The following is a 15,466-nucleotide window of genomic DNA, read 5'->3' on the forward strand; positions in this document are numbered from 1 at the left end:
AAGTTACAAAACTATATCTTCAAAGGCAAAAAAATAAAATATCAGCTCTGTTTTGACTTTGCAAGCAGCACTAGAGATAGAAAACAAATATATAGAGGAAAGTTGTTTCTTTTAATGAAAAAATGTTTACTCTGAACACGATGGCTTCCATGTCATTAGCATCACAAGGATATCCAACTAAATGAGTTTTTCCCTTCAACAGAAACATTGCAATTGTCATCCGTCTTTACACTGTCAACAGGACAATCAATGCAACGGTTAACAATGGCAGAAAGGACTTCTTCCTGGAGCATAAAGTCATTTAAGGCCTTCTTCAATGTTACACTGTTACTGAAAAACAACACGGGTGCCCAAAGTGGGTCCTGGAGGGTCGGCATCCAGCACGTTTTATTTCTCTCCCTGGTGGCACCAACAACCTTTTCATCCAGTCAATGTTCTTCTTAGGCCTTCTAATGAGCCATCATGTGATCCAGGTGCGTTAAAAGAGGGAGAGAACTAGAACATGCAGGATGTCGGCCCTCATGGACCAACTTTGGGCACCACAGCTCTAAAGGTTCGTTCACTTTGTTGTCATTCTTTACCACATGGAGCAACATTCTCACAAGCCTCATGAAAACACATCCAGAATGGAGATATTTGTATATATATAAGTTATCAACACAAATAGTGGAGCTACTCACTTCTGAGCCTGTTTTTTTTTTTTAGTTCCATTTTTTTTTTTTTTTGCACTTTTATCAATAAATTAGCATCTTTAACTCTAAAACATTTTGTCAACTGTTTTTTCTTTTGTTTCCTTTCTCTCTATTTTGTTTTTCAAATTCAGATTCCTAACTTGTCCCAATGACATCTAAATACGAACACCTGTTACTTTGCAAAAACACAAAATCTTACCAAGTGTTTTGGTTTTAGTTTCTTGTGGAAATATCTTCATACACTCGAAGTAGAACAAAACCAGCTTATAAGTTACTTTTTAGCTGCATACAGAAGGTTGTTTAAGTCAATAATTCCTTAATATTAATTAAAAATAAATAGACAAAAATACTTGGAAAGATTTTGTGTTTTTCCAGTATATATGAGGTTTTGATATTGACATTTATATGCAGATGATCCTCTGTTTTTTGGGGTGTAGAACTGTTATCTTGTTATTTTTGAAATAACTGAAAACCTTGTTTTCTTATTTCACAGTTCACTACTTTTCATTTATTACAGATTATTTTATTTTCAGTTACACTTCAGCTACACTGCGTCTGTTTTTTGTCTTGTTTTTAAATTCCAATCTGTCCATGCTTGTAGTTTCTTATTCCATAAGAATCACTTTCTTTCCCTCCCAGTCATTTATCATCTCATTTGTTTCTCTCCCTGTCCTCTCTCCAGCCGTTGACCAACAACAATCCGTGGATGCTGCTCTACTTCATCTCGTTCCTCCTGATCGTCAGCTTCTTCGTCCTCAATATGTTCGTGGGCGTGGTGGTGGAGAACTTCCACAAGTGTCGGCAGCACCAGGAAGTGGAGGAGGCGAGGCGCAGGGAGGAGAAGCGCCAGCGTCGCATGGAAAAGAAGAGGAGAAGTAAGAAAGAGAAAGTTGTGGATTGACGTGTAGAGGTAGTAAATTAGGTACGATTTTTAAGAAGTGATGAGTTTATGAATCGGGGAAGGTGAAGATCTGAGCGGGGGGAAATAGATGGCATGGGGACTGAACTAGAAATTATAATCTTCTAAGGTAACAAAATTAAAATGGCATGAAATGGAGCACAGAAGAAGCTAAAACCAGACAAACATCAGTTGAAGAATTGATAACGTAGAAGACTGATGTCTACTCTTAAATCTTGGGAGTGTTTGAGAACAAAATGTAGTGTAAGAAGAAAGTTATGTAACATACAGTTATATTGGGCTGAAAACTTTAAAATAAGCTCCTACTTTTAAAGAAGATGGATAACATGCTAAACTCTTCCTGTAACATAAATGAGAATGAGTCTTTATTTGAACTCCTTTAAAACTATTTTACCTTCGGCTCACAATTATGAAACTTCTTCCTTAATATGAGCTCTTATTTTTATGTCTACAGTATCTTTCTTTGCATAATTTCCTCTGCTCCTCATTTTTACTTAAACAGTTGTTAAACCTTGTTTGTGCTTCGTATTTCTACATTATTCTCTTTTTGTTTTCTGTTTGTTTAATATCTCTGTTTGACTTAATTGTTTTAATCGTTGGTGTAAATTGTCTTAAATGCGCTATACAAACAAATTTGACATCGACATTTTCTATTTGCCTTGTTTTAAAAAAACACACAGTTTCTCCTTTGTTTTTTGGGTGGGGTTTTCACATGTGTTTTTACTAGCCAACCTCCTTCACATTGTATAATTGGTGTTCTTTTATTTTTTTTAATGTCTCAAAACCTCGTCCTGTTTATTTTGATCTTTCCATTTTTTTTTTTTTTTAAATCCTTAATCTGACTTTTTGCCATCTTGTGGTGCAGAAGCCCAGAAACTGCCTTACTATTCTTCCTACGGCCGTACCAGGCTGGCCATCCATGCTCTGTGTACTAGCCACTACCTGGACCTCGTGATCACCTTCATCATATGCATTAACGTCATCACCATGTCCCTGGAGCACTACAGCCAGCCACAGGTGAACACACGTCTTGATTCAGAGGGATTTTCTGGACTCGTTTAGGGCGTCAGGACGTCTGGTGATGATTGGCTGTTGTTGTCTCTTGCAAACGCCTGCTGCTGATTTCTGACTGCTGTTTGTTTTTCCTTAATTTTTTGTTATCTCAATAGAGTTTTCTGCTCTTCCATACCAAACAAAGCAGACTACACGTAAATCCGTATGAAATTTTCACTGCGCAGTAATTAGAAGTTTTTCACATCCAGTACGATACCGATATTGCAGCTTTGAGTATTGGCTGATACCGATACGATACCAGCACAAATAATGCAGACTTTGATTATTTATAGAGAACGTTAGAAGATATCTGAGAGAGAACAATAGTCAATAGCAATAGTTATGAGAACAACCGACCCGTGTGTTATTATCCAGTGGGTTTGCATGCAGATTACAACTGCTGCTGAATAGAAATGCTGGGTTGGACTAAATGCTGGAGAGGACTGCTTCTGTTGGCCTTCTAATATCGGAGATGTTAGACGGGGGCTAATATAATCTCATACTCTTTTTATTTTCTTGGCTAATATCCAACCGATATCCAGTATCAAGATCGGATCAGGGCAATACTTATAGTAATCTTGAACAAACACACCAAAATGTCACAGTCCTAGATAGAATCAGGACATTACTTTTACTTAAAACAAACAATAAAAATCATATTTCTGCCAAAGTGATGGAAAATAGTACTAGCAGTAGACCTGGGGTACTCATGGAGGTTAGAGCCCGAAACCCCTCGTGAAAACCTGAAATCTGAAAATACTTAGAACTATATTAATAGCTTAAACTAAAAAATTTACGTAAGCATAGATTTTAATATTCATTAATAAACATGGACAGTGGATACCATCCGTGTTTATTACCACAGTAGCTAACATCCAAGATTATCTTCATATCTGTCCTTATTAGGCGTACAGCCAATCAGCAGCAAGGAAAGCAAATGGTGCTTCTGGATTGGCTGCTTTGTAAACCGCAGCCAATAGCGTGCCAAGCAGTAATGCACATTTGTATTTTTATGATCCCAAGTTGTATTGGCTAGTAACTGATTTATTACTAGCATATAAATTAGTTAATATGCTGGTAAGCATCACAGGAAAATCAGCAAGCATGTGAATTCACAAATGCTGAACTACAAAGAGGCAGCAGTTCACTGCATGGCGTTTCTATTAGTTTACATGGTGACTTGCGAGGAGTTCACTGCTCCTTTATTATGAAGCATCACGAAACTGAAATTGTTTGTAGTATGTGATATAAATTACCAAAGCTTCTTTAGCTTGTGCTTCTCCTCTCCATCTACATGCAAATAAGATTTAATCATCATATATTTTCAATACCTCATTAATTGCAGAGTAGTAGCTACGAACAAACAAAAACAAATGCTGCGCATTTCCTCTCCAGAGTCACATATAATTTACTTGTCTGTCTCAATTAAACTAGCCTCTGTTAAGAGAGATTTGTTGGCGAGATCATTTGCTCCTTCTGTCAAAACACACTCACAGAGCAACAATCCTCATAACCAGTTGAGATTATGTTCTTCTGAGTTCTCAAATTGAAGCGATCGATAAATGAGCAGCAGAATCAAATGAAACGAACAAATAAAAAACGTCCAGACAGAAGGCATGTTAAAGTTTGCATTCCTGCTGCCGTTTTTGCTTTCAAACTTTAATTTTTTTTTTCTCTTTGAACTTGTCTGCTTTCAGTCGCTTGAGACCGCTCTGAAGTATTGCAACTACTTCTTCACCTCCACCTTTGTCATCGAGGCGTCTCTCAAGCTAGTGGCCTTCGGCTTCCGCCGCTTCTTCAAGGACAGGTAGACCTCTGGCTTTTTAACAGATGCCTACTTTCTCATTTCAACTTTATTGTTCATTGATGTGCTTCTTTTTAATGGCATTCTGCTTTGAAATATGTGAATTAGCATGCTAAAATTTTTGCATTTATCAGCCAGTAGCCAAAAATGATACTCAAGTAGGAGTAGCACTACTTCAACATATTTCTACTCCTTTCTATCTAAAAGTAAAAGTAAAAAGTCTCCAGCCAAGAAATTACTTAAGAGTAAAAAAGTATTTGGTAAAAAGTCTACTGAAGTACTGAGTAATATTTAACCCTCCTGTTATGTTGCAGGTCAAATTGACGCGTTTTAAAGTTTAAATGTTTAAAAAAATTAGTTCTTCATGAAACCTTTTCTATTTGTCTTAAGAGGTGCACTCTACGTATAAATTGAAAATGGTTCATTTTACACATTTGCAACCCACACTAGACACTGTTCTGGTCAATTTGACTCGGCAGTCAAGTTGAAGGTTCAAAAGGGTCAAAAAATGTCCAATTGTATTTGTTTCCTTTAAACTATGAACCATATTTCGCCACACACATACATGCACACCTGGACACTCACAATCCCACTTCCTCGCTACTCTCTTTACTTCACTAGGAAACTGCGAGAAAGCAACTTTTGAAGGGAACCTTTTCTGTTCCCGTGGACAAACTTCACCCACACTGAGTGACACTCAGCAGAAGTGGAGGGAAACATAAATACTCTCTGCATGACTCATTTATCTTGATTTTAATCAGCGGGTCAATTTGACCCGCAACAGAATACGTGTGTCAAGTTCAGTTATAAAGATCACCCATTGAAAAAAAAAATTAAAAATGTAATATAACATTTTTTACAAAAGAGCAAATTCCAGAATAATTATAGTTTTTTTTGTGTCTAGGTTTTTTTAGTAAATGATTAAATAAGCAGGTTGTCATCATTGATTATTTATTTGTGAGAAATAAAAAAAACCATCAAGGCACAAACATTGATTGAACTGGTTAGTATTGGAGTTAATAATCAGATAAAAAAATGTTTTGGAGGAATTTCTTGGTTGCTGACACTATTGCATGATTAAACACTCCCTGGGACAAATTGACCCACGAACATTATTGCTGCGCCTCAGAAACAAACATAAACAGGAGGGTTAAAAATTATGTAATCAGATGGACCAAAATAAAAAGTTAAGTGGAAATTTTGGTATTTTAAGAATCAAAATGACAATAATCCTTGTACGTAACAAAAAATAACCAAATTTGGGAAAAGAAAGTTTTTCCAAATCAGTTTCTTTCAATAAAAAAACTGATGAAACGTTAACAAAAACTGCAGGTGTGTGTTTGTGTCTGATGAGTTTTTGGTTAAAACATGTTTGTTGTTCATTCAGTGGGCAGAGAATCCAGAAATATTACTCAAGAGTTGAAATACTTCATAATAAAATGACTCAAAGTACAGCTTAGTAAAAATGCTCCTTAAATTAAATTTTTTCCAAATTGTTACTCAAGTAAATGTAACTAGTTACTATCCAACTCTGCGTTTGAATGCCTGAAAGCATCACTGATGTGATCATAAACTGGTGGGCAGCTTCTTAATGTGTTGATTTTTGTCTCGTTTTGACAAGCAGCCTGATGCTAAATCCTAAATTTCATTTCTTGTCTGTAGACGTCCAGCAGCAGAATAGTTACAATGCTGCCAGCCTTCACAGTTGGAATAATATTCTTGGGCTTGTCCAAGCTTCTCCGTTTCTTCTCCAAATGTACAAACGGTCATTAGGAAATATTTCCCAGCTCTGAGATCTTTGTCCCTGAGAGGATTTGTCCATTTTAATCTGGCATTTTACCCTTGCATGACGAACCAAGTGCCATTTTATATTTTATATTTCTCTGTAGCAAATATTACGGATTCAGTTTATCAGTAACATTTTTTTTTTTTAAATACTGCTCCCATCTGTACCCTGGTTTCTTTGCACTCAGAAGTTGGGAATCTTTATGCACAGTTGAAACCACTGAGTAAATAAGTTTGGTCATTATAACTGAGCAAACAAGAAAAGTTTAGTCTGGTTTAACGTCAGATGATTAGAAAGAAAATGGGTTTGTGTCTTTTTAGTTAGTGTATGTAAATATGTTATAACTAGCATTGCTTACATTAGTTACTCATCTTAAGAAAATGCAAATAAAGTGAAGTAAATTTGGGGCCAAATTATTTGAGACTATACTTTCAATTAGCTGTTAGCATCTCCATTCCATTATTGTTATTAATATTAATGACAGCACCAGCCTTTCAAGTTATGGTCAAATGGTAGCAATTCATCTGCCAGGTTGGAAAGTCAAGCAAATTGCGCACTCAGTTTATACAAAGCATTAATATTCATTGCAAAATTAGTATAATTTAGGCTTTTTGTATGTAAATTCCTAAATTTCAGAGCTACACACTTAATTAGACAAATCTCTGCTCCTTTTTTGCCTAATTAATGTTTAATTTAACATCTCAGATATTAGAGATTTCGTTGTGTGTGTGTGCATGCGTTTGTTTGTAATACCTTGTGTGGACAAGGTATTACAACGTCTCCACAACGTTGTATTGCTGACACATACAATGTTGTGGAGACCCACTACTCCTTGCAGGGACCAAAGTCTGGTCGGTCCCCACAAGGAGCAGTGGGTCCCCACAAGGGGAAACACTGTTTTTGGGTCAGGGGTCAGATTTAGGACTAAAGTGTGAATTGAGTTTTGCTCAGGGATAGTTATGTAAGGGTTAGGGTTAGGTTTAGGCTGTAGAAATTAATGGAAGTCCATGGGAAGTCCCCACAAAGATAGCCACACCAACCTGTGTGTGTGTGTGCAGGTGGAATCAGCTGGACTTGGCTATTGTTCTGCTGTCGGTGATGGGCATCACTCTGGAGGAGATCGAGATCAATGCCTCCCTTCCCATCAACCCCACCATCATCAGGATCATGAGGGTGCTCCGGATAGCGCGAGGTAATTCCCCCTAAACAACAAAAAAAGAAGCGCAGAGACAACAAACACTTCATGCCTCAAGCAGCTGCATCACTTGTGTAGCTGCCTTTATTGCTGCTAAATAAAGCCAATTGATTAGCGGTTTTAAATGTCTCCCGTTTGGCACTTTGCTTCCTCATATTTAGAGGAAATTAAAGCAGACCCCCGTCGGGGCTTACAGTGTACTTTAACTTCACACTGAAGAGGATAAAGTCTAATTACATCAATCTTGTATAATCCTCACCCGTTTACGTTCACCCTTTGCCCTCCGCTGGGTTGCTGAGGGACTGCTGAGAGGACCCACGGGTGCTATGCTAATTACTTTGCAACAGCTAGCTGTAATTTGGAAGCATGAGGGGCATTTGACCGTGCGAGGACTACAAGTCACTTTCAGTCGGGGTTTTTTATAATCTCGTTATACTTGCCACATTGTTTGACCCCTGGAAAAACTTTCCTTGACTTCTGAAAACAACACAGAAAATATTTAAAGTTGATGTTGATGTATTTTATGTATAATGACTAAACTATTATTATTCTGTCATTTACCACCTCTTTGTGTTTCTGCCTGTTTATAGAAAGTGTAAATATTACACATTTTGTTGAAGGGAATGGTTGAAGGGTTTGAAAATGCACTCCGCAATGTAAAAAATCTATAAGAACTATTATAAATTGATACCTTGGTGCCTTTTGAACTTTACGGACGTATTCATACCAGCCCAGTGTAATCTGCTTTAATCAAATTCTAGGTTGTTTGCTTGGAAAGTCGAGTTTGTTAGAGGAGGTGAGAATGCGCAATCAAACTTCGATACGGACAAGAGATTGAACTCTTGTCCGACTCTGTTCGGGTAAGATGAACTCCTGTGCATTTCGAATCCATATGTGACCAGAGATCGCTCCAAAAGCAGGAAGTGGACTGTAGCACAAGGTATTCTAGGTAAATACAACCAAAACGAACGTGCTAGACTAGCGCTAGTGGGAGGAATGTCTTTTGACAGAAGTAAACTCCTACAACCGCTAAAATATGATGCCACTCGACTTTTGTCTACATTTTGTGAAGCAGAAAGATGCGCTCATGTCCTCTCCATGTTGTTTTCTTCAGTGGTTCTTGATGCAGCGCCACCACAGGCAAGGAGGGGAACAGGTTGCTCATAGGACTCGGTTCGTTGGATGCATTGTGGTGTGAAAGCGAACCACAGCAGAAAGTGAAAATGCAACAAAACATGTTTGGTCTTCAATCACATTGAGTCTACTGGATGTGGAAACACCCTGTAACAATTTTAAAAAACCTGTTCTGCAAAATATTTTTTCTTTCTGTGAATTATTAATTCTGGCATTATTTTTCCGTGTAGTTTTTGCTACGGTGATTCAGTTAGATTTTTTTTTTTTTCTATCTCTGGACTCATCAAACATCACAATCATCTCACACAGTTTTGTCTTATGTAAGCAGAGCACAGCTGACTAAAGCTCCCATATTTCCGGCCGTCGAGCACACAGCCAAGCAAATACAGAGCCTTGACATTATAGCTCTGCCAAACCCAGCTGCCCCTGCCAGGGAACTAAGACTAATATTGAAGTCATCATTTACAGACCTAATATTGAAATCCTCTGCAGCAAGCCGTTCACACAGGCTTCACCAATCTGAGAGCAAACACAAAACTTCAGATTTGGAATCCCTTCTCTGGAATAGAAGCAGTGATGTTTGGATTTTAGGATTTGAGCTGCTTACATTAAGGTCTTACATGGACTGTCAGCGGCATTTTTAATCTGATCGCAACAATACGAGCCAAGGAAAGAGGGAAAGCAACCAGATATTTTATGTAAACATAAATGTGATGATACCTTTGTAGTTTCTCCTCTGTCTGAGATGTAAACGTTTTAATTTGCACATTATTTAGACTAAAGTTGAATCTCTCCTTCAGGGCTTTTAACTGAAGATTACTGTGGGGCAACAACAAAATAAAATGTATATTACTGCACGCCAATAACAACTAAACTGCCTTTAGTTGTTATTTACTGTTATCTAGTGGCATATTAACCTTATTATTAAGAAACAATTGGGTTTTTTTAATGACCGAATTCTGCCATGAATATTTTTCAGTACCCAACTACTGTACGTACTTTAAATAAACTGTAAGCGTGGATGTTATTACATATTAAATCTGATCAGAATGAGCTCCTGTTAAATACCTTTTATAGGAGCAGTCTATTTTAGTGTCACAAATTGACGGTGCTGCGTGTTAATATTTATCCAAAGAACAGTTTGTATTGAGTCTCCACATATTTACCACACACATGTTGCCCCATAGAACATTTTTCTAAGTGCGTTTGGGTCTGCTAGCATTTGGAAAAGGTCTTTGAATGTCGACAGGTCTGCCATTGAGCTGGATTTCTCCAGAAGAATTAATATTAGCAGCTGCTTGGTTCGGCTCACCATTTCTCTCTTCGCTGTGGAGGACGGTTGTTTACAACGCAGGCTATATCCGCGTCAAACTAGCATACCGCCAACACGTCCAAAACTTTAGCGACTGGGTAAAATTTAAAACTTCAACAGAGTCCACGCCAGCAGGAAGCCAAAGTTTCTCAATGTTGGAGGGTCCAAGGGGACGTAGAACAAGGGAGCTGTGTTTCACCAGGCTAGCATCAATCCACATAGCTTAGCTTTTCCGAATCCTAATGATAGGTATTTTCTCAACTTTTATAATAAGAACCACAGACAACGTTATAGTTTTTCAACCAAGCTTTTGCAAAAGGAGAAGGCACAGTAAACCTGGCATTTCTGCCAGACTGGCTTCTGACAGCCGTCCGCCGTGCGTTCTGCCATCCTTCTGCAGAAGCTTGTCTTTTATCAGCAAGGAAGGGAATGAATGGAATGTGGGAGAGTGAAAGCAACATTTTATCTTGACAGCGAAGAAGGGGGAACACAGAAACTAAATTCTGCACACAGTTTTACAACAACTAAGGAGAATTCCAAGAAGATAAGACCCCACCTGCAAAAACATGCTCCAGGTTAAGGGAAAGGCTAGTTATGTCTTTACACTCAGTTTATCAAGTTCTTTCTCTCTAGGTTGAGAACTAAAACCTTTAAATGAAAAACAAACTAGTAATATAAAACCACTAATGTAAGCGTGATAACAAGTGATATCTTATTGACATCTAGTGCTAATACGTTTCACTTTGAAGTAATTAATTTAAAAAATGAGTTTATTATTGAGTAATTTGTGTTTAATGAATGCTTATGCTATACAGCGGCTGTTTAATGGATATAAAGTAAAGTGCTACCGTGTACATCTATTATTTTCGTTCGTTAGTTCCAAAGAGCAGCATGAAATCTTTTGTAAAAGTAAAATATTTTAGAATACTGCACTTCATGACTACAGCCTTTGTAAAAAGATATGCATTTTTCAAAAATAAAAAAAATCTCTTTATGTTTGAATCAGAATCATAAAACAATTTCCATTTCTATAAAAACTTTAGCAATAGAATATCTATCTTTGTAAACATGCATCCATGTTCCTGCTACCTGTGAACCAGTACACATCCCCAGTGATGCACATGTGGATTTCTCCCCGCCAGCGTTCGTGTTTCTTCAGAAACTGGACGCCTGGGAGCAGCGGAGGGTCTCCTGCACATTCCCCCTCTATTGATCATGTCTATCCCTACTGTATCTTGATTACTCACCTCTATCTCAGGCAGGACATTTTTTTTCCTAGTTTTCTGTTTTTTTTTCTTTCAATACCTGAACTCCTTCGTTGGATGGAGTTTGTCCGCTACGGAAAGCTTTCAAGCGAATATCGAATATCTGTTAAAATTGGATGATTTGTCCTGCGGCCAAACTTCTCTTATCGTCTGCCATTTCTTCCCAGTGCTGAAATTACTGAAAATGGCAACCGGCATGAGGGCCCTGCTGGACACAGTGGTCCAGGCTCTTCCTCAGGTATGTCTCATCACACACACACACACCACTCACTGTATCTTCCCTTAGCTTATTGCGAGGACACCTAGGAGTTAATTAACATTTGCTAAATGATAAACGACCAGAAACTGTGACTGGTCCCAGAGAATTACTGACTTTCAGGAAGTCAGGTTATGGAAAAGTTCTTCTCCCTAATGCCATGAAAATCTGTCTCAGGCCTTTTTATCTGAATTTTTGGGGAAATAAAGGAACTCGAGTCGCACAAAGTTAAGGGTTTTATTCCCACAGCTATTAATAAGACAAGAGCAGCTGAAGATTTTGTGCTCCTTCAATACACAAAGACTCTGCACTCAAGCATTTCCTTCATTTTCATGTGCTGTTAAGTATGAAAGTATGTGAACAATAGCTGGATTTTAGTCCTGTTGGCGTCACTGAGACGTGTAAGGTTAGAATTTTATTGAACTTTGGTTACCAGTGCGCCCTGCGTCAGACTGGCGACCTGTCCAGGATGACCCCGCTTCTCGCCCGGAACGTAGCTGGAGAGGAACCAGCAACCCTCCTGACCCCATTAGGGACAAGGGGTGAACAGAAAATGGATGGATGGATGGTTGGTTGGTTGGTTGGTTTCACATAAAATATGAAAAAAGGTGGAAGAATCACAGAACCACAGCTGGCGAAAGAGCAAACATGCCTGTTTAAAGGGGCACTGTTATGCTAAATTGACCTTTATTTCATTGCTGTCATCTTGAAAATGCAGCTCCAGCTCCTTCAGACTAGCCAGCAGCAATTAGGAAACACTGTGCATCTACTGAACTCAATATACAAGCTGCTATTCTGTGCAACACTGGTAAGAACGTTGTTAAAGGGTTAATAGAGGAGCCAAGTTGTGAAGGTGGAGTGTTGGAAAGAGCAGGACTTTCTTAAAGAAACATCCTCAGTGATGCACACTAAGGCTAATAGAGGCCTAATTTCAATGCGTTAAATTACAAAGTCAAATTTCTTTGAAGTAATGTCTGATTTAAATATAGCATTTTTATAACAACTTAAGACAACATAGTTACTTATTTGTGCTATAAAGTGATTCTGTGTAGCTGAAAACACATAATGCTGCCCCTTTAAATAGGTTATTTTTAAAAAAAATATATATATATAAAGTCTTTTTCAACAGATCTTCCTTTTTTATTTATTTGAATCATTTAATCTTTTTCATTTGCATTAATCCTTCACACCATCTGTGTTCTCTGCTGTCTCTAGGGCGTTTCTCTGTGTATCGGGAAAAGCTTCATTCCGTTTCCAAGTCATCAATTTATCAAGCGCTCTTAGCATCATCGTCTTTCACAACAGATTGACTAATAACAGAGTGATGTGCTTGGTCTCACTTTACATCTAATAGTGAGAAATCACCCTGGATTCAGCTGTGTGTTTGTCGAGTATCTTCAAATGTAACAGTGCGTACAGAAATGTGAGTCCTATATGAAAAGGTGGATGGTGCGTCTGAAGAACTGACTCCTGAATGGAGCCTCAGTGGTCTAACGCCCTGGTTAATATGTCAGTGTTTTAGGGGAAGGGATCTGAACATACATCATGTATATTTTAGAAATTCCAAGTCCTTCCCAGAATTTGCAAAGACCTAGAGATGTGTTTCTGATAGGAAATTATATAAGTATGTATCTCTCAAAAGATAATCAACGTAACTCGGGAGGTTTGGAATCCCTAAACGTTCATAATACAACACAATACAATACATGTTGGTACAATGAAGTTAAGTTTATTTTAAACCTATATTTGCTATCATCTGCAAATAAAAAAAAAATAAAGAAACACAACAATAGTATAGCAGATGGGTAATTGTCAATATGTGACACTATGCTTCTCCACTTTACAATCGAACAAACTGATAGATATCAAGAGTTTGGATTATTAGTAGAAAATAAGTGATTCATAGTTATTCCTTGCCTTTCAAACTGGCACTATGGTTTTTTTTTAATCCAAGTAGTTTTGTAATGAGATCTTGCCTGGATACAACACTGTTGTGATAATTAGGAAAAACAGATGTCTATTTATTAAAATTGCTTCCCAAGAGGTGCCACTGATACCCTTGGAGTGTAGAAGGTGATGAAGACAAAAAACAGCAGGTGCTCCATCATAGCTGCCGATCAAAATGGTTTTCTTTTTCTTCGTGGTAATGAGGGACTAGTGATGTTAAAAAAGATGCCTGCAGAGATAAATTACATCAAATTTTCAAAATGGGAATATAAACTCCCAAAACCAAATGTTTAAAATAATGACTTCTTTTCTTCTAATAGTGGCAAAATTGGAGGACATGTCATTATTCTTCCTCTGTGTCTCTCTGAAGTGTGATCAGCTTTTCTGCAGAGAACATAAAACTTACATTTGGTCCTTTGTCTCCTCTCTCAAACATTGTGGAGCCATGTGTTTGTGCTTTTTTGTTGTTTTTGAATGCATTAAAAATGCTTAATGGAACTGGAGTTGTTTCTCATTGAAACAGCTCTTTGTGGAAGATGCCACTAATGTACTCAGGTATTCACCAAATTTTCTCTTTCAAAGTTTTTTTTTTTCTTCTTGTTAGTATATCATTTTAACAGCAGCCTTTCTCTAATGGATTAAGGTAAATTTCCACAAAAATACTTTTTGTCCAACGTGTTAGCTTGCTCTCCTGTCATTATGTACCTCATTTTGTGTGACAGAAGATTGAACCATAAGGAATTACAAACACAGGGCATTGCAAAAATTAAAAATTAAGGTAAAAAAAATAAATCACTGAGATTTACCTTTTATTTAGCTGACCTACCAACTGAAATTAAGTATAATAACAGAAGCCATATCTCCAATATTCACTTAAAGTCAGTTAACACAGTATTCTTCAAAAAGGATAAATTACATGTTCCCATTGTTATTTTCCTTAAAAACATCACAACATACAGATATAATATTTAACAGAAATAAAGGCTGGAAAACCTCAATCTGTGTGTAATTAATCTACATAATGTTTAACTCAGTAAATTGAGTTGCTGAAATAAACAAGCATCAACGTTCAAATGTATTAATTGTGTTTATGTAACATGACCTTGTTGTTTGTATTTCTTATCAAAAAGCATCAATTGCAGCAGAAATCAACAATAATTATCAGTTCTGAAATCTATTACCTGTATTTTGATAGACCTAATCAGAAACACACACTAACTTTACTTGTAGTTTTTAAAGAGGCGGTACCATGTATTTTCCAGGCACATATAGTAAAGTATCATCTTGATTTGTGAGATGCCAGATTATGTGATATTTTAGTAATAAATATCAAACAGACGTAAACTTTTAACTGTGAGCCATAGAAAATCAACTACTTTGTAGCTGTTACTACATTTTCTTCCCCAATTTTAAAGTAAATTTTAGTTGAAAACATTATAATAATGTGTTAAACCATGTTGCCATTATAAATGCAAGAGTCTTATTTTTGTTTTGCTTAGATATCTGAGCAGTTGGGACACTGTAACCACACAATTAAAAAAGTATGCTCAAAGAAAAAGCTGACCAGTGTAGGCATGCTAGCAACAGAAACCAGCTGTTTGCTTTTGTACCTTAAGCTACTCACTCACTAGCTTTTATGCATTATCGGTGTTAAGCAGTTTTACAGCACTGTGGTTTATTTTCATTCTCTTCCCAAAGGAACAAAAGGGATCACATTGGTTTGAGTTACGTACTTGCCTCAAACTGCTAAGGGCTTTCCGTGTTTACCTCTCCCAGTAGCTTAGCGCTACTTTCATCTTCACTTCCTGCCACGGTTCTCTTTCATCCTTTCCTTGAGTGACGACTGTAGATGTTATTGTTTCCTCATTGACAATCACTTTATATTCCTGCCTCAAAGATTAGCACAGTTACATATTATTCAGAAGCACCCCACCGGCTTCTCTGTGAAGCGACTTAGCTAATGGTGTGCTGCTAGCGCCTGCTATCGCACTCCAGGGGGTTTCTTTATCCATTTGCTTTGCATATCTCCCCTTGGAAATGCTAAGTAACCTTACAAAGATGAATTTCTAGGCAATTTATTTCTCTGTGAAGTAAAGTGATTTG

At 37.4% G+C, this 15,466-nt stretch overlaps 1 protein-coding gene across 2 annotated transcripts in view; it reads left to right on the top strand.

Moving 5' to 3' along the window:
* The window catches only part of LOC122830339 (voltage-dependent T-type calcium channel subunit alpha-1I-like), a 201,955-nt gene that overhangs the window by 166,285 nt on the left and 20,204 nt on the right, over positions 1 to 15,466 (top strand). For both annotated transcript variants that reach the window (XM_044115612.1, XM_044115613.1), the window contains 5 exons: positions 1,375 to 1,567; positions 2,477 to 2,628; positions 4,362 to 4,471; positions 7,313 to 7,446; positions 11,328 to 11,398. In XM_044115612.1, the coding sequence (XP_043971547.1) occupies positions 1,375 to 1,567; positions 2,477 to 2,628; positions 4,362 to 4,471; positions 7,313 to 7,446; positions 11,328 to 11,398 (660 nt within the window). The remainder of the gene's footprint in view (positions 1 to 1,374; positions 1,568 to 2,476; positions 2,629 to 4,361; positions 4,472 to 7,312; positions 7,447 to 11,327; positions 11,399 to 15,466) is intronic.

The sequence above is a fragment of the Gambusia affinis genome, linkage group LG04, assembly GCF_019740435.1.
Source record: "Gambusia affinis linkage group LG04, SWU_Gaff_1.0, whole genome shotgun sequence".
Lineage (NCBI taxonomy): Eukaryota > Metazoa > Chordata > Actinopteri > Cyprinodontiformes > Poeciliidae > Gambusia > Gambusia affinis.